The sequence below is a fragment of the Clinocottus analis genome, unplaced genomic scaffold, assembly GCF_023055335.1.
Source record: "Clinocottus analis isolate CAN_PGR_092001 unplaced genomic scaffold, fCliAna1.0.p SCAF_14, whole genome shotgun sequence".
In the NCBI taxonomy this organism is placed as follows: domain Eukaryota; kingdom Metazoa; phylum Chordata; class Actinopteri; order Perciformes; family Cottidae; genus Clinocottus; species Clinocottus analis.
In genome coordinates, this window is record NW_027175865.1 from 7,151,336 (window position 1) to 7,178,623 (window position 27,288).

At 39.6% G+C, this 27,288-nt stretch overlaps 1 protein-coding gene across 5 annotated transcripts in view; it reads left to right on the top strand.

Annotated features, from left to right (window-relative positions):
- Positions 1-27,288, top strand: part of csmd3b (CUB and Sushi multiple domains 3b) — a 297,260-nt gene that overhangs the window by 225,480 nt on the left and 44,492 nt on the right. For all 5 annotated transcript variants that reach the window (XM_068575849.1, XM_068575850.1, XM_068575851.1 and 2 more), the window contains exons 21-44: positions 2,183-2,371; positions 5,543-5,643; positions 6,395-6,463; positions 6,590-6,746; positions 7,639-7,830; positions 10,125-10,251; positions 10,563-10,765; positions 11,122-11,313; positions 11,972-12,110; positions 12,678-12,865; positions 14,093-14,211; positions 14,971-15,046; positions 15,522-15,638; positions 19,451-19,564; positions 19,662-19,757; positions 19,960-20,163; positions 20,811-20,935; positions 21,415-21,511; positions 23,388-23,492; positions 23,612-23,730; positions 24,273-24,342; positions 24,909-25,025; positions 25,370-25,579; positions 26,561-26,749. In XM_068575849.1, coding sequence (XP_068431950.1) covers positions 2,183-2,371; positions 5,543-5,643; positions 6,395-6,463; positions 6,590-6,746; positions 7,639-7,830; positions 10,125-10,251; positions 10,563-10,765; positions 11,122-11,313; positions 11,972-12,110; positions 12,678-12,865; positions 14,093-14,211; positions 14,971-15,046; positions 15,522-15,638; positions 19,451-19,564; positions 19,662-19,757; positions 19,960-20,163; positions 20,811-20,935; positions 21,415-21,511; positions 23,388-23,492; positions 23,612-23,730; positions 24,273-24,342; positions 24,909-25,025; positions 25,370-25,579; positions 26,561-26,749 — 3,315 coding nt within the window. The remainder of the gene's footprint in view (positions 1-2,182; positions 2,372-5,542; positions 5,644-6,394; positions 6,464-6,589; positions 6,747-7,638; positions 7,831-10,124; positions 10,252-10,562; positions 10,766-11,121; positions 11,314-11,971; positions 12,111-12,677; positions 12,866-14,092; positions 14,212-14,970; positions 15,047-15,521; positions 15,639-19,450; positions 19,565-19,661; positions 19,758-19,959; positions 20,164-20,810; positions 20,936-21,414; positions 21,512-23,387; positions 23,493-23,611; positions 23,731-24,272; positions 24,343-24,908; positions 25,026-25,369; positions 25,580-26,560; positions 26,750-27,288) is intronic.

The window sequence follows — 27,288 nt, forward strand, 5'->3', positions numbered from 1 at the left end:
AGACAACAATAGAGGTCACTCACGTGTCTTTTAGGTGCAAATGCTAAATGTGCCTTTCTAGTATTCCGACCACTCGAAGCTCTTTACACAACACGTCAACATTCATGCACATATCTACACATTGATGGCACAGGCTGCCATGCAAAGTGCCAACTGCTCATCAGTCTGTAATCTTATCAGTCACAAACACTCACACACCGGGGGAACAGCTATTTGGGGTTCAGTCTCTCGTCCAATGACGTTCAACATGCAAACTGGAGGAGCTGGGCAATAAACCACCGATCTCAGTGAACCAGCTTCCCCCACTGAGCTGGCATGTAGTCTTTCGAATTAAATATGTTCACAGTGTTATACTTCAACAGTTTTATGACAAAATGTGTCCGTTGATGAATAAAGAGATATGTATATTTGGATGTGCATAATTGTGGCACACTATATATACCTTTACAGAATACCTGGACCAAGTCTTAGAATCCTACTTCAAGCAATGATTCCCCTCTTTTAAAAAATATAGTTTGAAGAAACTATTCAATGGTACAAATGAGTGTATGAAATGGAAACACTTGGAGAAACAGCACGAGTCAGCGTCGCAGGGGTCTGCAGGTCTGACCCGGACACGCCCGCCCACTGTCTCCATAAATCAAGTCTCAAAAGCTGCACTGAAATCCAGCATAACTAAGCTCCTGCATTACCATTTATCAAGATGTCTTTGGACATTTTGACAAGAGCTGTTTCAACGGAGTGGAACCGACAGCAGCTATGACGGAAAATTGTCAAAAATACAATGCACATCCGTGCTTCTTGGCAACCACTTTCCTCAAAAACTTTTGCTACAAATGGCAGTTTAGAAATAGGCCTATAGTGTGTGGCATGAGTCCTGCATACTTTCTTCTTCACATAACATAAATATGTCTTGTGTCCTCATGAGAACAGTGTCACATATCCCTGTGATGGCACAGTCCTCCCCAACACAAAACTTTAACTGTGTTAAGCGAATGTTTAGCTCTCACTCTCACACACCACTGGCCTCGACGACTACCCATAAAACCTTGAGAATAGCTAAAGAAAAAAAAAAAAGTCCTCACGGAGGAGAGAGGTTATACAACATTAAGCTGAATGTAATCCACCATTAAACAACACAATAAGAAAAAGAGATATGGAGAGGGGTTCCTCATAGCCGAGAATGTGTTCAAAGGGCTTTGCCAACTCTGGCCGTGCTACTTCACCACCACCCTCCAAAATAAAGGAAATACTCCAGGAGCAGAATTAAGTCCAACTGCCCGTTCTAAATCCAGATTGTTTGCCTAACTGCCCTTTCAACGGTCTCTCATTGACTTGAGAATAAATTATACTTGAATCTGTAGCTTCACCGAGAGACTTTTTCTTGCCTCCCAGATGGCATAAGTTGATACTCACAATGTAAGACAATGTTACCGGAGATGTGACTCGTTAGTCTCAACAGGCTCAACGTGCTGTGTCCTCCTCCTTCAGCACACTCTGAAATACACATCACATCCTGCGTCTTTGCCCACTTAAAACAACTCTCCTGCTGTCCCATGCTCAACACCAAACCAGCAAGTGCATCTCAGGACACAGTGGAGTCAACTCAGACACAACTTTTTGACTAATTATTCACAATTGTACACAACGCTAACATGAAGATTATATTTTAATGGGCTGCATTTTTAAGATGTTTTTTTTTCATCACAAGAGTTATTGAATTATTGAAAAGTGTTTTTCACAGAGAAAGAGAGAGAGAGAGTATGGCCATGTTTGTTAACGGTTTAATTTTGATGGTTACCTTTTTGGTTTTATTTCAGAATAGTGGGATAGATTTTCCTGGACATTGAGAGTGATGATTATTAATACGTTGATTTAACATCATTAGTAGAGGACACTCTGAATGTACACGGCAATCTCATCCCCACTTACCCGTATGGTACTCAACAAAATTGAGTGATGCCCAAAAAATGACTAAAGGAAGTACATGGGTTAAATATATTTTTGATTTACTATTTCAGTGTATAATTAGTTGTAACACATATCACTATATTGTTGGAGAGGATAGAGGTAGTCCTGGTTTTTGCCAGGAGCACAGAAGGGGCAGATTACCGAGTGTAGAGTGTGTTTCATGATTATCCATGGACGTGTTATGTATTCAGTTACAATCTATGATCTGCAGAATATACTTTGGAGCCATGTGAGGACCCTGGGATGCCTCGGTTTGGCAGGAGAAATGGCTTCAGTTTCGGCATTGGAGATACTTTGTCTTTTTCCTGCAACATGGGATACCGCCTGGAGGGGGTGCCCGAGATAATCTGTCTGGGAGGAGGGCGGAGAATGTGGAGCTCACCTCTTCCACGATGTGTCGGTACGTAGTCCTTTTCCAGATTCTATTTTGATATTAACTAACCTTGTGTGTCTTTTTAATGGTAAACGAAAGCATTCACTGAGGATTTCATCTTTACAATTTACAGTTAAATTTAGTCACCAAGCACTGCTAATTGCAAGTGGTTCACTTGTAATTTACAATCTCAAAGTTGACTTGTTCAAAGCATTACCAAGCCATGTTTATCTTTAATCTTACTAATTGTCTTACAGCCATTGTTAATTGTAAAATAATGTTTAGTTTGCCCGCAATTGTTATCATTCCTTCTCAGTTATTTCCTGTATCACAAACAAAGACCCGTGAGATTTTAATCATTTATCAGAGCGATGACCAGAAACCCTTTGAGCTGCTGATGTTGTGAGGTTCTTCACTCACACAGAAACATTTGTCCACATTGTGACATACAAACTAAATAAAAGTTCTGATTGCTTTCCTCTTTGCTGTGCATCTTCAGTTCAAAAGCCAGCTGATGCACGAGGACAATTGTGTTTGCTTTTACAAGATAGTGAAGGAGATTGCACAACACAGATACACACAAAGCAAGTCGCTGAAAGAGAACATTTTTTTAGGATCATTTAGAACAGAAAAAGGAGTCTTTGTATTGTCCTCTTGGAAGTGAATTTAGAAGTTTAGTGTACGCCTCCACTTGAATTTTCTAAGACTCCTTTTAAACTGTTCTCCAAAAATGTTATTGAATACAGTGAACAACACTGACACTAATCTGAATATGACTTCCACAGACAGAGGTCTGTGTGAAAGCCACATTTTAGTTTCTGGAGGAACAATACATGTCGGAGAGTAAGAGATCAGTTGGCAAAGCGTTTTTTTCAACCCTTTTGAGTTTTATAATCAACGACACTATCATAAATATAACTCAGAATGTTTTTCTTCAACACTTGAACCTTTTAGCATTAATCGTTTTCTTGGATGATTTCCAAACGTGTTGAATAAACTGAAGTGAAAAGGACAGATGAGGCAGAACACAGTAGGGCTTAAGTCACGGCCCAGTGCTCAATTGGCTGTACAGTAGGTTCCTGCGCCAAATGGAACTCCAATCCATAATTAAGTAACCCAAGTACTCTGTCATCTACAGTGGAGTTTTGCAAGCAGTAAACGAAAACATGAAATAAAAATCAGTGTGTATGCATACAAATGGGAGAAATGAAGAACCTCTCCATGAACCAAACACTCGAGGCAACACAAACTGCAGGGAAGATGTATCCATCAGAGGTTTTACATTTGTGTGTATCCTTGAATCATTAATTACCAATGTGCAAAGGCAGAAGCAACAAGAAAAAAAAAAGCCTTGAGGTAAAATACGTGAAAGGAATTAGGTTTTGAAAACATGCACCTCAAATTTTAGATATGGAATCTCACATGCATACGCTCCACACATGAGTCAGTAGGTCTGCTAACACCACACATCTGGAACAGGTCAACATAGAGAAATACACCCAAGTGGTCAAGTCCTTGCTAATGAATCAACATGAAAGTTAATAATGACAAAGAAGTGAGAGACGATGACTTGGGGAGTCGTGGGTTTAAATATTTAAGCTGTTTGCCCCTTCCCCTGAGTTTGTGTTGGGTTTCTCAAGTGCTATTGCAATAATAATGATAAACGAACCATATGGCTGTTGTTCATGTCCCTTGAAATGCAAGCATGATCTGGATGTTTGGCCAGTGATTGTATTTCTATTGTCTTTTACTCAAGGACAAGTGAAAGAACAACGAATACAATTCATTTTGAAAAGATTATTCAACTTCTTATAATGTGTTACTACCCTCCACTATTGACAGGGTTGTGTTCAGCAACACTTTGAGGGACTGTGGAGCTACATAGGTGCAGAAAGGCTTGACAATTCATTTCCATTCAAAGAGCAGTTATAGAATATTAATCTTGACATTTTGGATTGCCGGTGGGAAAATTGTAAACAAAGATCTTATTTTCACCCTTGCATGGTGTTTGTATAATGCAGCGATAATGCAAAGAGGTGAGAGTTGTGTTGTGTACCAGTGTTCTATGGTGTTGTGCGGTTCGCTATATTTAGTGCCTGTGTGATGTGTTGCATCGCTGCATGATGTTGTGCACATCACACAGGAGGAAGGAAGAGGAAAGAGACGATTAGACCGATACTGTGTCGTTTTCTAATATCTTAGCACTGCAAACTTATGCATTGTGCTTTGTGTTTTTTTTATGAATTGAGGGATGCACTTTGCTGGTTTTAAGTAGTTTGGTGGTCTGTGTAAGTGGTTTTACCCGAGGCTTTCTTTACCCCACCAGTGGTTCATAAAGAACTGTCCAGAAGGGGCACTAAGAGGCACTAAGAGGTGTCTTTGCTCTTCTTCTTCTTCTTCTTCTTCTTCTTCTTCTTCTTCTTCTTCTTCTTCTTCTTCTTCTTCTTCTTCTTCTTCTTCTCCTCTTCAATTATTTCTGGACAGTATCTTCTATTTAGCATGGGACAGGACAAATGAGCAGGAGGCAGAGGAGAAGAGGAAACTGGTGAGAAGCAGACGAGGCAGGTTGATTGAAGTAGAGGAGGGTAAAGGAGGCACTATTCATAGAGAGGGAACAGAGAGAAAGAGCAGGACTGAGAGACTTGAAGAGGGACAGGGTGGAGAGGTAATTTTCTAAATGGAAACTGTAGCAGTGTGATTTATTGACGATATGACAGCTGTAATATGACTATTACACCAGTAGAGACACAGAGAGGAGGAGAGGGGGAGGTAGAGGGAGGGAGGGAAAAGGAAAGGAAAGGGACATATATGATAGAGGGCACATGTGAGAAGTGCTGAGAGCGAGTATCTTAAGGTAAATGAGTTTCTCAATTTTATTGCCTACCCATTCTCCACAACTGAAGTAGATGACTGACAATACAGGTGGTTAAAAGGCTTGTTAAGTAACATGGACACACAAGCACATATTCGTCCATTTATAGGAAACAGAATCTTCATCTTCTGTAAGATGAAACTGACAGCTTGTGTTCTCTCTAACGTTTCGCTGTAGGACCAAACCGTTTTTTAGAAGAAAAAAATATACATTTTAAATGGGCTTATGGCACAACATGTCATTGTTTCACATCATTACAAATCTCAACTTCAATCAAACCCTCATACATTTTTTTGTAATGCTCTTCTTTCTGTATTTGTCATCAGCGGAGTGTGGTTCTTCAGTTATGAACAATGAAGGAGTCCTTCTCTCTCCAAACTATCCCACGAACTATGACAACAACCACGAGTGCATCTACAGCATCCAGGTAACTCATCTGTACATCCTAACTACAGACTTTGGCACAAAATCATTGTGACAATTAGTGGAGGTTAATAACTCTCTGTGAGGAGATTATGCGTACGGTCGTTTGTGTGAATGGGTGTGTGTGTATCTGTCCATCTGCCCATGGCTGAACTATAATGTTACTGGACACATCAACCTTATATTTTCTGAGCTTATTTATTACTGTATGTTTAAAGACTCCTCATGGTTGTGGTAATTCACAATTATTTTTAAAACCTATTTCATTGACTGTTTTCTCTCACTCCTGACTGCCGATCCCTCAGTCGAGGACTAAAGTAGAGAACTAAAGTAAACAACAACTGCTTCAGTAGCAAAAAGCCAATTTCCGGCACTTGGCAAGGCAACAAACAAACCGTACCTAGTTTATTGTAGGCCACATTTTGGCTTTTGTTTCGGCTCAAAAAGTGACATCCATACAAAATGTTGGTGTCATTTTGAACAAGTGTGTCTGCAGATTTTTTCAATACCCAATATGTTATCATCCACTCAAGTTATGCACAACATAATATTAATGAATCACATGGTTTTTTTGTTATCTTTGCCGCCATATTGACTGTGAGGGAGCCGAAACGAACAATTCAGTGACTTTGCACTCCTCTTTGTTTGGAAGGGGAAAGAGAAAACAACCTGAAGAAGACCTTCACTGAGACTTTCACTGAGTTCACTTTTCTATTTGTTCAATACATCTAATTTGGATTTCATGTTTACTCCAGGTGCAAGCTGGGAAAGGCATCAACATCTCTGCTCGAACCTTTCATCTTGCTCAGGGAGATATACTGAAGGTAAATATGCACGCACACACATTTGGCTAGTCTTCTTGCCAGTAGTGATGATAAAACTACACTTGACCATCATTGGTTACCATGTCGTATGTTCATCTTGAATCCATTGTGCTGTTGTGATTCCAGATTTACGATGGTAAAGACAGCACAGCCCACGTTCTTGGAGCGTTCACAGGAACGTCCATGTTGGGCCTGACGCTGATCTCCACTTCAAACCATCTGTGGCTAGAATTTTACAGCGATGGAGAAAGTACAGGGGAGGGATTCAAACTGGTCTACTCCAGTAAGTGCTCACTGCTAATCAGTATAAACTTCATACAGGCACATCAAAACCTGATCAGCATTAGAAGTTATTTTGCATCGCAAACAGGAGAGCTTTGCTTTAAGAACGCTGCAGCAACATGTTTTGTTTGCAGCTATGAAAACCTGCTGAATGCCTCACTGTGTTTATAGTTATGACAGTTGGAATTCAATAAAACTCAGAGGTGTGATATAATGAATAATGCATGACGGTTTATTTTCTCATACATGTATAACATATATAGGACAATTTGAGATGGGCGACTATTCAAACTAGATGTCAGGGTGATGGCAGATGTGTTTGGATTGCAAAACGAGAATAGACCAGCTTTTTAAATGGGCATTTTTAAAGAATTTAGACATGCACTTACTGCAGCCTTCCGGGAGATAACGCAAATCCCGACGCACCTCGTCTACCAGGTAATGCCGCAGATCAAATCCTAGTTATGGTCTTATAAGGATAAGCTATTTATATATCTCTTCATATCCCGTTCTCCAAAATTTTGCACATGAATAAACAGAATATTCTGACTATTACCATGGAAACTGAGCTTAGACAGACTGTGAAAAACAACATCAAATTGGATAAGGTGTATATGCGCCAGTATCGCTCCTGATATTGTTATGTCTTGTGTGTTTTTTTCCATGTTTTTATTTTTTATTATTAAATCTGGATGAGAGCTTAACAGGATCTGTGATATCATGGAGCTCATAAACCGAATACTCGAGTGTGCCAGATATTAGGGGAACATTGTTGTTCATTTAAAGAACACTACTTCTGTTTTCTCTTGTGGGTCTCACATGTCCCTTTTTATTCTATTGTATTTATTTAAAGTATACATTGTATGAATCTCCCTATTATTTTCTCTTTGTAGGTTTTGAGCTGTCTCATTGTGAGGACCCAGGCGTGCCTCAGTTTGGCTTCAAGGTCAACGACCAAGGTCATTTCTCCGGAAGCAGCATCACATACAGATGTGAGCCCGGATACACTTTGCATGGGGCCTCCACCTTGAAGTGCATGACGGGCGAAAGGAGAGCCTGGGATAACCCGCTGCCTTCTTGTATTGGTATGTATCTCGCTATTTGCAGCTTTTTCCACATTGAAAAGAAGTTCATTGAAAAGACCAGATGTATACACACACACACACACACACACACACACACACACACACACACATACAAACACACACTCTATTATGAGATGGAATAACATTCTATTATAATTTTGAGTGGGAGAGGTGACGTAGGTTGATTGTTGCTTTCACTGATCTTTCTGCATGCGTGGTCCATACCGCTGCTCTCGACAGTCATGAAGAGCTGCATATAGTTACCCACAGCCAAGAACTATATATATATATATATATATATATATATATATATATATATATATATATATATATATATATATATATATATATATATTCCATTATAATTTAACTATGGCATCAAGCTGAATTATCTAATTAATCCAGAACTTGCATGTTTTAAACAACATTACTGTACCAAGTATTGCTCTATAATACAGAACAGGTCACGTGATGCTTTATCCAAAGTCTCCACTCACTGGACCTTCATTCAATAATATGGATAAGGCCGGTGGTCGCCAATTTCCTGTGGAATCACCTTCTTGATGTTCCTATGAGATCACACACTGCTGCAGTTTTAAAGTCTCAATGAAAAGCCAATTTATTCAGGAGGCTGCACTCCCTCTGCCCATTTGACCTGTGTTCTTCCCTGCAGAGGAGGATTTTCTGCCTGTCCTTGGAGACTCAAACCAAATGTAATACAAAGAGGTTGGATCTGTGTGTGTTTGTACATGTGTGGACATGTACAAACACACACACACAGATCCACCCTCTTTGTAATGCATTTGTTTCTCTGCTTGTTTTCAAACCTTTGTTTATGTAATTATTTCTCTATTGATAGCTTAGTGAGAAACCTGTTTGTTAAAATTGTTTCGTTAATACATTTCATTCTAAATGGTTTTGCTACAGACCATATGACCGGCCATTTTGTGTAAACGATAACACCTACTTGACATATTTCTTGAGATTCCATTACAAAATCATTGGCTTTCTAATTCATTTTTATTCAATGCTTCAAGCTGATGGGAAAATAGAAACCACAGCTCTGAATATTTATGTCAACAAGTCAATAATTGTCTTTTACTGGCTTTGCATTGTCAGGGCTTCAGAACTCACACACCTAGTTGAACACACACACACACGTTCACCAGTACGTGGGCATATCACCTACAGGTATGCTTTTCAAATAATAAAGTTGAAATGACTGTAATGCCTAAAGTGCTTTGATTTGTTTAGAATGCTACTTATTGCTGCTTTTTGCTGCCTATTAAGAGACCTTCCTTCACAGTAGGTATGTGGTTGAATTAAACTCAAACAAACGCTAACTCTGGACAAAGTGACACACAACATGGCTGCAGCAACTGTGGCCCAAATGTATGTTCCATATGCATACAACATGGCCAATGTTTAAAGGACCATTCTTTCTTCATCGCTGCCTGTGAACTTTCTGATTTTGGATTCAGCCTAATAAGTCTCTCTCCTTCTCACTATCAATAATGAAAGACTCATAACACCACTGGCTGATATTCTCTGCCTTTATATTTTAGCAGTGACACACCGTGACCTCAGCTAACCTCCAGTCTTAATATTATATTGCTTCTTATTATTACTCGTAGTGTTTCCTTCTTTTCTACCCTTGGTTCTCTCCTTTTTACCTCTATTTCTCGCATTGTTTTTTTTTTTACGCAACTCTTAATATTGCTCCTGATATTCAAGATAATATATTCCAGTGACGGAGGGAGGGGAGCCTGAGGGAGGAGGAACATGGAGAGGGAAGGGAAGCAGAGACGGGATGAAGATTGTGAAAATATAGAAAGGAGAGAGACAAAGAGAGAAAGGGAATTGTTTTCTATTATATAATGTGTGGTGGCTTCTTTAGGGATGAATGATCAGCACTTTGTCTCTTCCTCTCACTGTGCGTGAGAAAGACAGACGGACACAGATAAGGAGAGTTGACTTTTTTAATCCATTTGTCTTTGTGGTGATCGTTTAATCACTGCTCGGTGGCTACGGAGGTGCACCTCGTGGATTCGATTGCCTTGATAAACAATTGCCACGAACCGATAACTGGTTGACTTGTCATACATTACGTTCACACTTAAATACACACATACACAATCCTCAATGGTTTTGCTGAATATATATTTGTAATATAATTGTGCTCATCAGACAGATAGATATACAATACAGGGACATTTCTGTGTTGGTACATATGAACAATCTATAACATCTGACCCTTGTGTGCGTGTGTTTGTGTGTGCGTGTGGTTGCTTCAGCGGAGTGCGGTGGTCGTTTTAAAGGCGAGTCTTCAGGGAGGATTCTTTCTCCTGGGTACCCTTTTCCTTATGACAATAATCTACGCTGCACCTGGACCATCGAGGTGGACTCAGGAAACATTGTGAGGTAATGTGGACCGTCCAAAACCTTCCTGTCCATGTCAACAATTATCGTGCCCTCTTCGGTACTTTCGTAAAAATGTGAAATTTAAAATTTATATTTATTTAATGTTTTAATACATTTGGATAATAATGATCTCACTCAGCTTTTAATACATTAGATCAAATCACCAACAAACAAAGTAACTTAAAAGAAAAGAAAAGGAAGACTTGTCTAAGATGGTTGTAAAGTTGTAAAAGTTTGGAGCAGTCTTCCAATTTTACAACAGATAATGTTCATAATGTTAACAATATATATATTTTTCATGCAAATTACAGTCTTCAGTTACTGGCCTTCGACACGGAAGCCAGCCACGACATGCTGAAGATTTGGGACGGACCACCTGAGAATGAAATGTCTTTGTCAGAGCTCAGTGGCTCTCTGCTGCCCGAGAGAATCCACTCCACATTGAACACCGTCACTGTGCAGTTTGAGACGGATTTTTACATCAGCAAGTCAGGATTCGCTATTCAGTTCTCAAGTAAGTACCGCGATGTGCAGAACTAATCTACTAAACATTATTGAAATGAGAAAAGTTGTGAGAGGAGTTTAACAAATGCTGTTGTGAAAGGTCCCTGAATATTTTTTTCGTTCCATACTGTAGTCTTTAATGCGTGCAAACTAGAGTTTCACGGTGCCAAAAAGTGACTTAGTTAACGCATTATCTTATATATATATATATATATATATATATATATATATATATATATATATATATATATATATATATATATGTGTGTCTCCACTTTGACACAAGACTTTTAACATTTCCCACCCCTTTCTCCTCCATTTGCTCTTCTTTCTCTCTCTCCCCTCTCTGTCTGTCTCTCTGTCCAGGCTCAGTGGCTACAGCCTGCAGGGACCCAGGTGTACCAATGAATGGGAGTCGGAGTGGAGATGGCCGCGAGCCGGGGGATTCGGTGTCCTTTCAGTGCGACCCAGGATACGAGCTCCAGGGGGACGACAAAATCACCTGCATACAAGTGGATAACAGATACTACTGGCAGCCCAGCCCGCCTGTCTGCATAGGTGAAAAGTCCAGCTTCCATATATTTATAGGGACATACAATAGATGTGCTGCATACACAACTGCGATTGTTTAGGGCTCAGTACCTTGCTCAAGGACACGTCTGTGAGTGACTTATAGGAGGGCTGTGTAAAGAAGATAATGTTCAGTGATCTGAACTTGCTTTCTGTTACGTTCAGTGTGATAGTATGATATTATTCCATTATCATCTTTCTTTCTCTCTCTGCAATTATATAACAATGGGAAAAAAATGCCAGCTTGAGAAAATACACATTTTATGGTATTTCAAAACTTTATTTTATTTTTTGAAGTAACAATTTAAATATAGAACATAAAACACTCTCAAACACTCCTTGACAGAGTGCTCTTTTTTTTTTTCAAGTACTAGTCACATGAAAACACTTTGATAAACAAGTGCAACATAACTAGAATTCATCTTTATAAAAAACATGGCCATCTTTATTTGTAATTTTCTTTTGTGTAGACTTGTTTCTGTCTCTGGGTTCATGCGCTGGTGACAGACTTATCCCCCAGGACTAAACTATCTGGACCCATCATGTCTCTATTTCGTTAATAATATATTGTATCACAGCACTACGTTCGGTTATTTTAAGACTTTATTGGAATGAATGTGTACCTTTGCTTGTGTTCTCATCATAGCTCCATGTGGAGGAAACCTGACTGGCTCCAGTGGATTTATACTATCTCCTAACTATCCACATCCCTACCCTCACTCCAAGGACTGTGATTGGCTCATTGCTGTCAACTCTGACTACGTCTTATCGCTGGCTTTCATTGGGTAACCTTCTTTACAGTATAACATGTATTTTTTTCACGGTACAATGTGCTTTTTCAGGACCGCTCAATGTGGCATGGACAATTTGACCTTTTGGTGCACGGGAGGAGGTTATTACCAAAGTTACTAGCATTCATCCACTTAGAACAATGGATGTCTTGTACATTTTTGATTATTTACGGCTGTTGAGACATTATTAACTCAATATTAGTTAATAAAGGGCTTGTAACTGCCATTTATTTATTGTAGAAAGCTTAATGCTTGCAGAAATAGACTGTTTAAAATGTAAAAGAGATTTAATGGTGTCATTTTTTTTTTTAGAAAAACATGACACTGTTTTTCTAAAAGTGGACTTTTGTATTTTTTCCATTCAGTGTTTTAAAACTCTGTTCTCAGGAATCTTCTGCAAATGCTTTCTTGTATTTAAAAACAAAACAATTCCATACATTATCACGTTTCTAACAAATCTTTAAATTCCAGTATTGACTCTTTTTTTCTCACCCTGTTCTCTCCATCTGCTTCCCCTAATCTCTTGTCCCTATCTGTGTCTCTTTCTTAATCCATCTGTAGTTTCAACATTGAGCCAAACTATGACTTCCTGTATATCTACGATGGTCCGGATAGCAACAGTCCTCTGATTGGTAGCTTCCAGGACAGCAAACTCCCAGAACGGATTGAGAGCAGTTCGAATACCATGCATTTAGCATTCCGCAGTGATGGGTCTGTTTCCTACACTGGCTTTCACCTGGAATACAAAGGTAATATATTCTCCCAATAGTCCCACCATCCTTATTTCCTGCGTTTAGTGCTGGGATAGCTTCAAAAGGCACAAGAGGAAAACAGCACAAACAACAGATTTTGTATTCTCTGGGAGATTCTGGCTTGTTTGAAAATCCTTTACAGCAGGGGGGCGTTTACACAGCACACACACATTTCTTATCAGTATCATAAGTAAACGCATCTACAATATATTCACAATTACCAGCATCCAGTCAGCCAGTATTGAACAGTTTGTTTGGCCTCAATGTAACCTGTAATCAGATTTAACACTTAAATTATAGTCCTTGCATAAACAACTTGTGTAGAGGTAATTTTGTGCCTATCCTCCTTCCTTCTGCATTTAATACCTCAGACAAGAACTATTGTATCTCCCCAGTGAAACAGCGCCCCTTTCTCTTGTCCACACTTAATACATTATAACGTGTCCTGAATGTTATTGTTAAAATTATGCAGTTTTATTTATATACGCATTATCCAGTTAAATTGTGTTACTGTGTTAAAATTGGGAGTGTTTTTATAGCCACTTTGTAACTGTCACTTGACCAATTATTTTAATATACTCTATGTAATTACATCATGTGCCGTTTTCTGCCATCTGTTTTTCAAAGGCAGGGTACAGTGTCTCACAAACATGTTTAGAAATGTTTAATTTTCACATCGAATAAAGAGACGACTGCATTACCCCCAAATCACTCAATACAATGTTTATGCAGTTAAGTCTCTCGCAATGGTGACAGTGCGCGTCATGCTGTTTTTAAGATGAAATATAACGATTGTTCTCACCATAAAGTCCCTGATGAATTAGTGTTTGTTGAACCAGTCTCTCGGGTGGTGAGTTTGATTCACTTGCACAAAAGAATCAACATTGGCTTAATGTGGACTCAGGAATTATGTCTTTGAGTTGATGCAGGGTGACCGCTAATCTTTAAGGAGGGGGGCCGAAGCCGTAATTTACTAGGTTCATGTTGCATACAAAAGTCGGGGGATGAAGTTATTGTACTTGTTCCATCTCTGGCAAAGGCAGCTAAGTCAAACAGACTGTTTTAAAGGCCAACGTAGTGCCTGCCTCATTTGATTATTGCTAGGGAAGTAGTTATTATTAATTTGACTTATTATTTATGTGTGCCTGTCGCCTTTTCTTTGCCTCATCCTCTCCCCCTCTTACTTACCCGTTCTACTCACCCGTTCTTTTTCCCTCTGTCCAGCCAAGCTGAGGGAATCATGTTTCGACCCCGGTGTGGTTTTGAATGGGACTAGGCTGGGATCCGATTATAAGCTTGGCTCCACTGTCACCTTCTATTGTGAGGCTGGATACGTTTTGCAGGTACAAATAAAAAGGGGATGAATGGATGGTTGTTTGATTGTTTGTTTTTGTCATATTGATGACTTGTCAGTTCGCCGGTTGGTTTCTGGTCGGGCTGTCTATGGGAAACAATCTGGCGTTACGATACGTATCAAGATACTGGGGTTACGATTCAATATGTCGCAATTACTGCAATATTTTAAACAAGGCCATACATTGCGATTTTTTTTAATTCTAATTTCATGCATAAATTATGGTACATTGTTTTTAAACATTGATACATATCACTAAAGATAATATAAATCTACTGAAGAAAATTCATATTTTCATACACTTATTTGTGGATTATTGGTTGATTGGTTTGTGAGATGATTACATTTGGGGTTTCAAAATAAGACCCAAATGCCAACTCAACGGTTCTAAAGTAAATTTATTTTACAAAAAAGCAGGACAAAACTTCAAAAACACTGGATCAAAACGGTGAGTTCAACAGGCTTACTTACAGAGTAACACACAAGGAACACAGAGGAATAACTGACAAGGGGAAGGAGACAAACAGGATTTAAATACACTGGGAAGGTGCAGGTGATTAGACACAGCTGGAAGCAATCAGAAGCAGTCAGACAATCACAGGGGCAGGAAGTGCAGGGACACAGAGGACACCAGAGACACGGACTACAAAATAAAACTGGGAATAACCCTAAACTGTGACAGTGCGTGGTTAATGGTCAGGTTGGTTGTTTGTTTTTTTCAACCGTAATAAGTATTTTTTCCCTTTAGGGCTATTCTACCCTCACCTGCAGTATGGGAGATGACGGCAGACCTGGATGGAACAGGGCATTGCCTAGTTGTCAAGGTAACACCCACTAAAACACCAACTGGTATACAGCAACCCCACAGCTTTAAGGGACAGGTCACCGCAAAATCAAAAATACATATTGTTCTTTTTACCTGTCGTGCTATTTATTATTCTAGACAGTTTTTGTGAAAATAGCCTAGTTTTGGGGATAGTGTCAATGGAGTTGCCTGCCTCCTCTCAAATATTATGTGACTATATAGCTACGGACTATATTTTTATGTGGGCCAAAATCACAAATTACAAATTTGCCTCGCAGGGCTTTATAGTCTGTACACATAAGACATCCCTGTCACAGGCCCTCACAACGAATCAGGAAATGAAGAAACCTTGGGGAGAGCAACAGAGGACGATCCCTCTCCCAGGATGGACAGAAGCAATAGATGTCATGTGTACAGAATGAACAACGTAATGTGCTGTAACTTCAGAGTTATCATTCAATTATATGGACTATAAGTGTATGCTCTGTCTCCAGCTCCCTGCGGAAGCCGTTCTACAGGAACAGAAGGGACCGTTTTATCTCCAAACTTTCCCAGAAACTATACGTCTGGACAGGCCTGCGTCTACTCTATATCTGTCCCGAGAGAGTTTGGTAAGTTTATCCACACACACACATAATATAGTGTACTCATGACATAGCAATCAACAGGATCTTGTATTTGTGAATATCATCTAAGAATAATTTACAGAAATTCCTTTCAGTACCTGTATGAATGTATTGTGTTTGCTTGAGTGAAAACTACAACAGAAAAGCAAGGAATATTAATGTAATGTATTCTTTATTCTTATCAAAAAATCAAATGCATGTGTATAACGCTCTGAAGTGGAGTTGAAGAGACAAATAGAGAACCAAACCTGTGATCACACTTTTCATTGACATGTGATCTCCTATTGTTCTTTCACTTAGTGAAACAAAGTCACAAAAATGTTTTATTTTTAATGGAGAAGCTTCCCAAAGGACCTCGTTGTGCTACTGAAAAACTAGTGGAGATATTACACATAATCAAAGGTTGCTCGCTGGCCATTTATTTGATTGCAGGTCAGGGCTACATCATCGTGACATTTAAAGATGAGGCTGTTTTTAATCTTGCTGCATTTGATCGGAGGTCCTTAAGATGACATAAATGGGACATTATAAAGATATGAATATTGAAGAGGATTCTTCTTATTATGTAAGGTTGTGCCGAAAATATTAGGGCATAAGAGGAAATGAAGGCACCTCTAGTCATAACCACGGTTGGAAGAAGAGATGTTGTCAGAAAGTGATTTCTTTAAAAAAAATTGCAGATCAGTCAATAACATATTATTAGTTATGTTAATTAAATGTCTTTCAACAAAATGTATTCAAATTTAAATTCACAGTATCACTTGTCGTGCCACTATCTGTATTTCTGTGCATGTATTTTTATATCATTTTGAAGCATTTTGTGTGAAAAGCTGTATGTCAACAGCTAAATTTGATCAAACAAAAGGAGTTTATGTGCTAAATTGGATATGGAAACCCCTTTTCTTAATAAATTATGATGTAGTGAACATTTAACTCACGTACCTGATCAAGTATATCACATGTCTTCATGAACAATTTATAATTTCCTCTTGGTACCATGGAGATGGATTGGTGGATGGGAAGCTCAGTAGCTGTGATGATTACATAGCATTTGTAAATTGGATTACATTGGAAATAGTTTAACACTGTCTTCTTGAGCAGATACTGTTGAAAGTTTCAGATTAAGCTAGACAACTGCCATTACAATGGGATTGTGTTGTCAAAATATCAATATCAATTAATTTTCATGAAGTGCTAATTTAGATTCGTGTCTCGTACCTCCATTCACATATTGGCATCTAAATTATTGGTTGACTGATTATTAGATTGAAAGACACATTGGGTCTGACTTCAGCTTTTACAAACAATCAGTAATTGATGGATTTGATGTCCAATTACGCCTTGTGGTGCTTTGAATAAATAGCAGCTTTCCCTGAGGCTGATGATGGTTGCTGTCTCATTATGTTTGCGTAGCAGCTTTTGGACTGTCAGCGCACATTTGGTTGGCCTACATATTGTTTAAGACACTCGGACGGCGTCCCTGAACCTCCCACGCGGAGCGAGAGACGGTGGTTTTGTTACGTTGTGCTTTTTTAAGCAGCTGTCATTCTCCAAAAAAAAATAAGACCTAAGATAATTTGTGAACTCAACAGGAGTTAAAGGTGACAGGCTCAATGTTGCAGTTTGGCCAGCTTGATGATCAGGGAAATTGAAAACAAATCCCTCAGCTGAAACGGTGAATGATGTTTCACCTTTTGTACAAATGGTTGCTTAAGTTGTAAGACCAGGTGGAACTCCCTTAGCGTTACCTCCTGTTGAATGAGGAGGTGGCTGAGGACGCCCACTCCAGCAGCTCATCGGGAGGCACGGCAGCTCCACAGGGATCGATGCCCAGGTTTTCTCCATTTCATGTCAAGAGCTGATGCTGAAGCCGATCAAATGATCAGTGGAACTCTTCAACCATCTGATAACATGTCCAGTGGATTGACTTGAACTTCTCTGGAAAATGTTACACCCCAGACGACTGAACCGATCTACCAGGTGTGCGTGACTGCAGAGGGATTTCACTCCCAACGAGCCCTGTGGTGAACACAGTGTGGGCCGGCCCTGCTGTGATCACTTATCTGTGTGTGTGTGTGTGTGTGTGTGTGTATGTGTGTGTTGAGTGGTGGGTGAGGGGGGAGGGGGCTTTGATGGTGTGCGTCTTTGTATGTTAGTATGTATATATTGTTCTTTTTTGTTATCTCAGTGTGAGGAAAATCCGCTGTGATATTTTCACAGCGTGAAAGCTATGCCCTGTGTGTGCTAATGCTTTCTGAGTCTTTGTGTGAATGTTGATTCACTCGCGTCCCCTTGCCGGAAACCTGTTTCGTTCGGAAACGGTTTCAGCTGTGTATTCCACCTGCCTTGCAGCCTGTCAATGTTACAGCGGGGCAAGATGGAAACCTTAATCACGCTTGTTTGCTTTAAATCTATACACGCTGGGTGCTTTTAAGTCTTCCTGCTGTCGGTCAGAATCTTGTAATTTTTCATGACCGCTCAACAGCATTCCCTTCCACACATCTCAATGTATGGCCGTGCACAAGAGTACAAGAGGTTAGGTCCACATTCCTCTTTCTTGACACTTATTGTCAGATTCTTATCCAACACTTTTTCATGTGTAATTTCACACAAAATGGTATTTGATATAATATTATATAAACAGATATCTTTTGTGAGTCAGAGCAATGTGGATAAATAAATGTGGATCATGCTATGACAGAACTCCACAGAGAGAAACAGCTCAGACTCAAACAAATCCTGTGATTCATCCTAAAGAATAGTTTTCCCTTGAGCTGCACATTTTTATTTCGACATACAGATGTGTTTCTTCAAGGAATACTACACCCTCAAAATATGAATTTATATAACAATTGCTCACCTCTTGTTCCCTTGAGTTCTCAAAGAATACTTTGTTTCAGCCGCAATCAGAACCTCTTACATTCTATCCGCGGTAACCACGGTCTGAGCGGGGTAGCAGAGAAGCGGCGGATAGCTAGTGGCCCGTCTATGTGCACAAAACACATACAGAGTGAGGGCAACTTCATGCTCGTCTCGGGTCGACATTACTCCACGATGTCTTTTCAGTACTTCAGTTCATCAAAAATTATCTCTTTTTGATTCTTCATTTAGTAAAACCAGATGACATACCGGTAGTTAACATATAAACAGTCCTCTGGGGGTGTTATTCCTTTCAGGTAATGTTTGATTATTTTGAAGACACATGAAACAACGAAGACAGAGAGAGTTGTGCAAGAAATGAGGCTTCCAGTGGTCCCTCTGCTGCTGCCTGCCACTGGCTGCACAGTAAAATCCAAGGTTTAGTCATGGTTCATGTCCACTGTCCTGCAGCAGTCGTTTTACCTTCCATCATACTGAAACAGAGGAAAACATGGGTTAAGGTACATGAGTTTGACAGGTTACCACATACTGTTTCCCTTTCTTTCACTCTACCTGCTCGAAATACTGTCGAGACGACAGACAGAAAAACATCTTGCCCTGCTGACATATCGTTTTTGCCGATACCAACACTCCACACTTGCTGACAACACCGATACACCCGACCCTGGACTTGGAGTGTATGTGTGGGAGGTGGTTTTGGCACATGATGATAAAACGGTGATGTTTTGACTGTGAAGGGTTTTGATATGTAATTTTCTGCCAATATTTGGCATCACAAAGAGGTTGACACTGCAGCTTAATACAATTTAAATTAGGTTAAGTTTATCACTGGAAGGTGGCATGGAATAATGATTTGCCAGTATTGAAGTGTGGTTAACTCATCTCTTGATTTGTTTTTCCCCCCGTTTTGTCTCCAGTCCTCTTTGGACAGTTTGTGTTGTTCCAGACGTCTCTAAATGATGTGGTGGAAATCTACGATGGACCAACTCAACAAAACACGCTGCTGTCTTCTCTCTCAGGGTCCCACTCTGGTAAGGATCAACAGATGGGTAGATGGATGAACAGATGGACAATCTGAACCCTGGACATTTACCTTTATTCTGATATTGTCTCTCTTTGACTCCCCAGGTGAGTCGCTACCTCTCAGTACGGCAAACCAGATCACAATCAAGTTTACCACGGTGGGACCAGAAACCGCTAAAGGATTTCACTTTGTCTACCAAGGTCAGCCGATCACAAGTAGCCAAAGTAGTTATTTCACATTTTACAAGGACTGTTTTATTTTTTGTACATGCATTATTTTTGTATTTAATATTTAATGTTTTATTTTATTGTAGTTCTATTTAACCACAAAGGGCACATTGAGACGGTAAATGATTTTGTTGTTTTTCATGAAAAAATTGTGACGTCTTCCTTTTTTCTGCAGCTGTTCCGAGGACCAGCTCCACCCAGTGCAGTTCAGTGCCGGAGCCGCGCTTTGGAAAGCGGCTCGGTAACGACTTTGCGGTTGGCTCGATGGTGCAGTTTGAGTGCAACCCTGGTTATGTCCTGCATGGCTCCACTGCCATACGGTGTGAGAGTATACCTGAAAACTTGGCACAATGGAATGACACCTTGCCAACATGCATAGGTAAATATGAATCCAAGTTGTCAGAAAAGCCAGAACAGCACTTTATACTAAGTACACACTCTTCAGCATTAGTAAAGCATGAATAAACACTGAATTCATCATTTTTAAAGCATTATTCCAACATGAACACTCATTAGTAACTCATTTGTATGCAATTCATAAACCGTTATAAATGTTTCATTCTTGATTAATAAGCTCGGGTTTTCATACTTTATAAATTAAGGATTCCCATTTGTAAAGTGTTAAAGACTTATAGATGATTACTAAGATCATTTATAAAGTGTTAGTAAATGATCCAAAAAAAAGACTGAAATGTAATTCATGCATTTATTTATACATGCAATGATTTCGATGTGCATTTTATATATGTGTTTTAATGCAATTTGTGATTCAGTCAGGTAGTTACTACTTGTTAAATAAGCATTAGCTAAGTATGTTCTGTGAAATTCCCATAAAAGAAAAATAAAATGCAGATAACATTTCAAAGTGGCCAGATCATAAACCTAACTCTGGCAAAGCAGTCACCCAGGCCTCAGGCCCGTTGGTCTCCTCCTCTGCAGAGGAAGAGATGGCACAGCAGACTTTCTCTCTTACTTGCAGAAAAGGTGTTGTTTTAACCTCTGCCTCTCCGTTCTGTTCTCCCCCAGTTCCCTGTGGGGGGGTGTTGAACTTTCGACGCGGGACCATCCTATCGCCTGGATATCCAGAGCCCTACGACAACAATCAGGACTGCGTGTGGAAGGTCTCCGTTCCAGAGGGGGCTGGAATACAGGTAGCACCTGTCACACGCTGCCTTCTGGCTGACCTTATGTATCATTGGCTTGAAAGCTGAGCAGGCAGGACGTTAAGGAAGATAAGATATTATTAGAGGGATGAATGGATGGATAGTTTGTGGGAGCGGTACCATCCCGAGCTACCTAGATAGGATCTAATCGTGAGAGATAATGCCTGAATGTGTGTAAGCTAAACTGCTTTCACGGACAAATACAAAGGCAAAGATGCCTCTGACAAAAAGTGGAGTCAGTCACAGATATTTGATAGACACCTCACAGCAGTACAAGTAAAGCTGTGTCTCACATCTCCGTTTATGTTGCTTCACAGATTGACAAACATCATGTGTTTTACTTTCTTTTTGAAATTGTTAATAGAAGTAACTATTACCATTGTATCAGATTCAGTTTAATGACTTTTTTAAATGCTTTTCTTTCTTACAAATTGTGTATTTTTCGGCCTCTATATCTGTCTCTCCAGATCCAAGTTGTGAGTTTTGCCACTGAGCATAACTGGGACTCTTTGGATTTTTACGATGGTGCTGACAACCATGCGCCAAGACTGGGCAGCTACTCTGGTAAACTATCATTTTAGTATTTTTATGTGTTACTCAAAACGTCACTAATTGCCATTTGTGCCAAAAAGTAATATGTAATTGTTTATTTGGATTAACTGATAGGAAAAATATTTTTTGTCAAGACAGACCTTTTTTTTAAGCAACTAAAGCTACTCTCCATCACAAAATGTAGTGAAGAACAAGAACTCCGTTGTCTGTGTCACAGTAAATATAGCTTGATAGTATAATATACCATGACAAAGAAGAACATTGCATGTTGTCATGATGTTTTGAGTAAGACAAGATGCTGGCCATGTGGCCCCCTGCTGAGCCTGCAATCAGAGCTAAACTGGTCCCATTCTGAGTCTCAGCCGGAGCAAAAGAACACATCCGATGACACCTGCTTGTTTTATCTGCACTTCCTTGCAAGACATGTGAAAATGTTTTGTCGCATAGCTAATTGATCCTCTTACGCTCTAATTCTCGACTGGAAATAAATATTCCCCAACAAACTATAACTTGAGGTGTCGAACACCAAAAACAATAGCATTATTCACATGTATTACTGCTCCCAAAATATGTCATTAGCCACATCTTGAGGTGCAAACAACTCATGATCATTTATGGTGTGTTTGACTATGATTCATAATAGCAAGTTTTATTTTGTAATGTTTTATTTAGAAATGAGTCTTGTGTATTTCACTCAAACTTGCGGTTCTCTTTTCGTCTTTTCCTAACAGTAATAACAATAATATACACAATGGAGGTCCTTGTGCTCCAGCAACTCATATTCAACCAAAACATGTATTCAGTTGCTCTCGACTCGTTCACCCGTGTAATTCAAGCAGCCGTCCGAGGGGGGAGTCAGTATCTTCTGGGGATACTAATACTGCTTTTAGCGAAGCCGAGTGTGATTATCTGCTACTTGTGTTAAATAATCTATGGAAGGCTTGACATCTGTATGGAAAACTGGATGAGAAAATATTAAGTTGGCAATGAAATGAAAGGACTCAATTTCCATATATAAAGTCATAATTATAAATTAAATTATTATAAATACATGCAGGGTGCTACAACTGCTAAATAATATTGGCATGTGTCCACAAAATAACTGTAATGGTTAAAATCATGCAGTTCATTATTCATCATCATTCATTATTGAGTCAAACTATTTTTTTTATTTTCCATTATGTTAATGAATATGATTTTCTCTGGAAAATAAATACGACCAGCAGGGGGGCCGCAGACTGTTCAAAGATCTGCTCATTAATTCCCCTCACAACAGGCAACCAATAACATCCATTGGCCTAATTCACTGTTCATTGAGAGGAATGTCTCTTTAACTTTGATGAGTCGGCTGACACACCTGCCTCGGAGCAAAGCACTACATGCAAGACAAAAGAAGCTCAATGGCCTCTGAGAAAACGTTAAAGCTCCACAGGTGGATATTTTTAGAAGACACGTTTACCACTACTGCATCTTCAAGCAAGACAATGACATTGTCACTGACAAGGAGGTTGTGTTTTAATTTTCCTTTACATTAAAGTGCATCATCTAGGACCCTAACAGAATCACACTGTTGCACGGTGCCAGCTCTGCTTCAGTAGTGCCGTATCCGTTTTTTACTTTGTACTTTTCCCTTGCCGCACTAAGTAGGTCAAGCCAACATTTATAAAGTGGTTTCAAATAAAACAGATGTCTCGTATAAAAGTAATTCCCTTCTCCCTCCTTCGAGAACACTTCACAAACAAAACCAAAAAAAAAGGGAAAATAGAGGTTTGGGAGGTCTTTGTTGTTTCCTTTGCTGTCAGATAACTAAGATCCTTTGCTTTCAAGCCGCAGTTGGAAAATGGAGGAAAAAAATGTGATGGTCCTCTTCCTCTCTCCTTGGTTTTAGGCACAACCATCCCCCCTCTCTTGAATAGTACATCCAACAACCTCTATCTCAGCTTCACCTCTGATATCAGTGTCTCAGCTGCTGGTTTTCACCTGGAATATACAGGTAACATATCTGTTTAGTAGACAGCTTTATCTGTGACATATGCTATATACAGTATGTGCGTCTACATATTCTGAGGAGTGAAGACTGTATAACCATGTATCTATCACTCTTCTCTTCAGCTATTGGTCTGGAGTCATGTCCAGAGCCTCAGACACCAAGTTATGGAATAAGACAAGGAGACAGATTTATGGTGGGCGACGTAGTGCAATTTTCATGTGAACAAGGATACGCTCTTCAGGTAAAAACACAACCTGTTAGTCTTTCTGCACAGATTCATACAGAACTGGATGACAGCCATTTCATAAATACGGATAACTACAAATTGAAGTTTTTTAATGCAAAACCAAAGCCATATATGTATGTGAGATCATTAAAGGCTGCTCAGCTTTTCTGAAGTGTCGCTATTCACTCTTTTTATCCCCTGGGTGCACAAACCAAGAACTATTTAAACTATGAATCAGAAGGAAACCACCGCTCTCGGGTGGTTTTCTCGGCTCTTACTAAACATACAACTCTGGTGTGGTTTGCAAAACTCTTGAATAATGTATGCCTGGTGTGGTCTGCCCAATTTACTGTATACGGCTCAAATGGAGGTTTGCCTTCCTCACGCTTAATATACAGCGCTGCATTAATACAGCTCTACAGTATTAATACAGATCACTGGAGAGCAGATACATAAACACTTCTGAACCTGAATTTCTTGTGAATTTTGTATTATTTGTGGAAATGCTAACTGTTCATTGATACCGTAATATATTGTGGTTGCTTTTATATTTCTAGGGTAATGCCCATATCACCTGCATGCCTGGACCTGTCAGAAGATGGAACTACCCTGTGCCACTGTGTCTTGGTAGGTGTCATATACAAAACGTAGATGCACACACGTATACACGATGGCAGCCTGGATGTACTGAGATATGTGCAAAAGTGCAGTGCCGCAGAAATGATGCAATGAGTCTCCATTTCCTTCCTATGACTCTCTGGAAAATAAGCCGTTTGATCAATTTGCTTTCCGTGATGAGCTGATTATTTAGTATTCTGTGCAGAATATGATTAAGCTTTTAAACTGATGCAAAGCTAAGTCAGAGTCTGTCATAAGCATGCAGAGTGTGTGCCAAAGCATCAGCATGCACTGAGGCAAACTGGAGGGAACAAGCCCTGGACACACATCTATTTGCACAATGGTAATTTAGTCAAGAAGGGTATTCATTAATGACTCAGAATATGAATGTGTTATTCAAAATGATGCAAACTGTCAGGTTGAAGAGACTCATGTGTTCATTCTATAGCAGCATTTTAAAAGAAGTACTCTCTGTCTGCTTTACTCCGTGATGTGTGGATTTTGACAATGAACCACTGTTGCCCTTTTTCCCCTCCCTTTCTGCATTACGTGTGTGTGTCTTTGTGTGTCTCCAGCCCAGTGTGGGGGGTCTATGACAGATGTAAGTGGAGTGATTCTAAGTCCAGGTTTTCCCGGCAACTACCCGAGTGGATTAGACTGCACATGGACAGTCAATTTACCTGTCGGCTTCGGTAAGATACACCGTCAACTTTGAACTTCAGTAAGAAACGGTGTGTGTGTGTAGGTGTGTGTGTGTGTGTGTGTGTGCGTGTGTGCGTGCATGCATGTTCTTCTTTCTCCGTTTTACTGTGTATCTGTTTAATGTCCCCTTCTTCACACAGCTTGTTGTCGGCTATGTTTTTTATTGATTGATCTATTCAATTACTCACTCACTCATGCGCTCAATCAGAGTTGGTGGCCTTTAACCACATCTCTGATGAGTGTCTGCAGGTGAAGCATCTACAAATGCTTTTATTGCCGGCCTCTCTGTCAGTCAAGTTTTGATAATCGCTTCAAATGTCAAAACCTTTCTCAGGTATCCATCTCCAGTTCCTGAACTTCTCCACTGAAGCGATCCACGATTACTTAGAGATACGCAGTGGAACGCTGGAGACGGGCACGGTCATTGACCGGTTCAGCGGTCCAGTCCTCCCCAAGCCTCTGTTCAGCACCACCCACCAGACCAGCTTCTTCTTCCACAGTGATTATTCACAAAACAAGCCCGGGTTCCACTCCACATATCAAGGTACATGTTGTGTCTCTACACGCTACTCTCCAACATCTTGTGTACACTGATCACCTGCTAAGTAAAGAAAACAAAAGCAGATGTCTCACTCTGCTTTTTCTTTGCTGAACACAGTGATAAAGTGTGGAAACCCGGTGTTTAGACTTCATTACTCCTTCTACTTTATTTCTCACGAGCGGCGTATCACAAAATGACGTACTTTTTCAGACGTCAACAATACAAATGTTTCTTGACTTCTGAAGCTCTTACATTACATCTCCCGGCCCTTTTTGAGATTAATTTCAGTAATGAGTTCAGTTTTGCACGTGTTCTATCTGACACTAAAAGGGTTTTGAGCAGTGATATATATTTATTATAGCAAATGTTGTAGGTAGCCCAAACCTGTTATGATTGATTCCATTAATGTGTAAATTATAGTGGCTGACAAATACTACCTCTTATTTTATGACATGGACACTGCCAAAGTGTTTTAGAAACAGGAAAAGAAATGTGAACACAGGCAGTTATACTATTTCCACAGCTAATATTTCTACCAATGTTCGTCTTTCTCGATCACTCGTCTTTCTTCAGTCACTCTTGTCACTTGTGACTTTGGCTGTGAAAAGTCACCGTGACTAAAACTGTCAGATTCAATTTGAGAGTATTTGGTGACCTTAAAAGAACAACTAACAGCTTCTTTGGTGCATGATACCCTTTTCAAAAAGTTTGCATTGTTCGTTTTTATCTCGAAGCCTACAGCTGGTATCTTTGTTGTAGCTCTCCATCATTTTACATGTCAGTGTTCTTTTGTGGTTTTGGCTGCAGATTGCAGTAGGTCATCTTAAACCAGAAGAATTATGAGATAGTCTTCTATAATATAGACTGACTTATATATCTCGTGGTAGAATATATGTATGCTTGGCCTCTCTATGAATAAGTAGGTTTTAGTTTTTCTAAATTTGACTATTCATCTTGACGAACATGGGTTTTTGTCTCTATCAGCCTACCAGCTCCAGAGTTGCCCAGACCCTCGGCCTTTTCGAAACGGCATTGTGATTGGCACAGATTTCAGTGTCGGGATGACGGTGTCGTTTGAATGTCTGCCTGGATATTCTCTGATCGGAGAGGCTTCTCTCACATGTTTACATGGGATCAGCAGGAACTGGAATCACCCACTACCACGATGTGAAGGTAATACTGACCGTACAGAAGGCACCTGGTACGATGTCAGAAGACATGGGTTCCATATGTTTACAGCTTGACGTGAAATTTCCCTTCCTGTATTGAGAAGGGAATACAGACTGTGTTGGTCACGCATATATCACTTCGACAGATATTATTTATGTTTGACATGCGGTTCGCAACATGGTACCATCATGTACCCAGATACAAAGCAAAAGTGAAATAATGTATATACATTGGTGGTAAACAGTTCTTTCTTTATCTTTTGTGAATACTGATGGATGCATTTTTGCTTTCCTCACATTGTCAAAGCACTATTCCATTTAAAACCGATGTATTGTACTCCAAGCTGACCATTTAACCTATACAGTGTATTATTCACACCTACCAAAACTGTTCTGAAAAAATCTAAAATGAAGCACATTATGTTCTTTTATATTTCTACAGTATAACCAGTTGATATTAAGTTTTATGCTGAGAGCAAAATGGAAGAAGAAAAAAAATTATGAAGCAATTACAAGCGGATACAACTTGAAAGTCAGGACAAA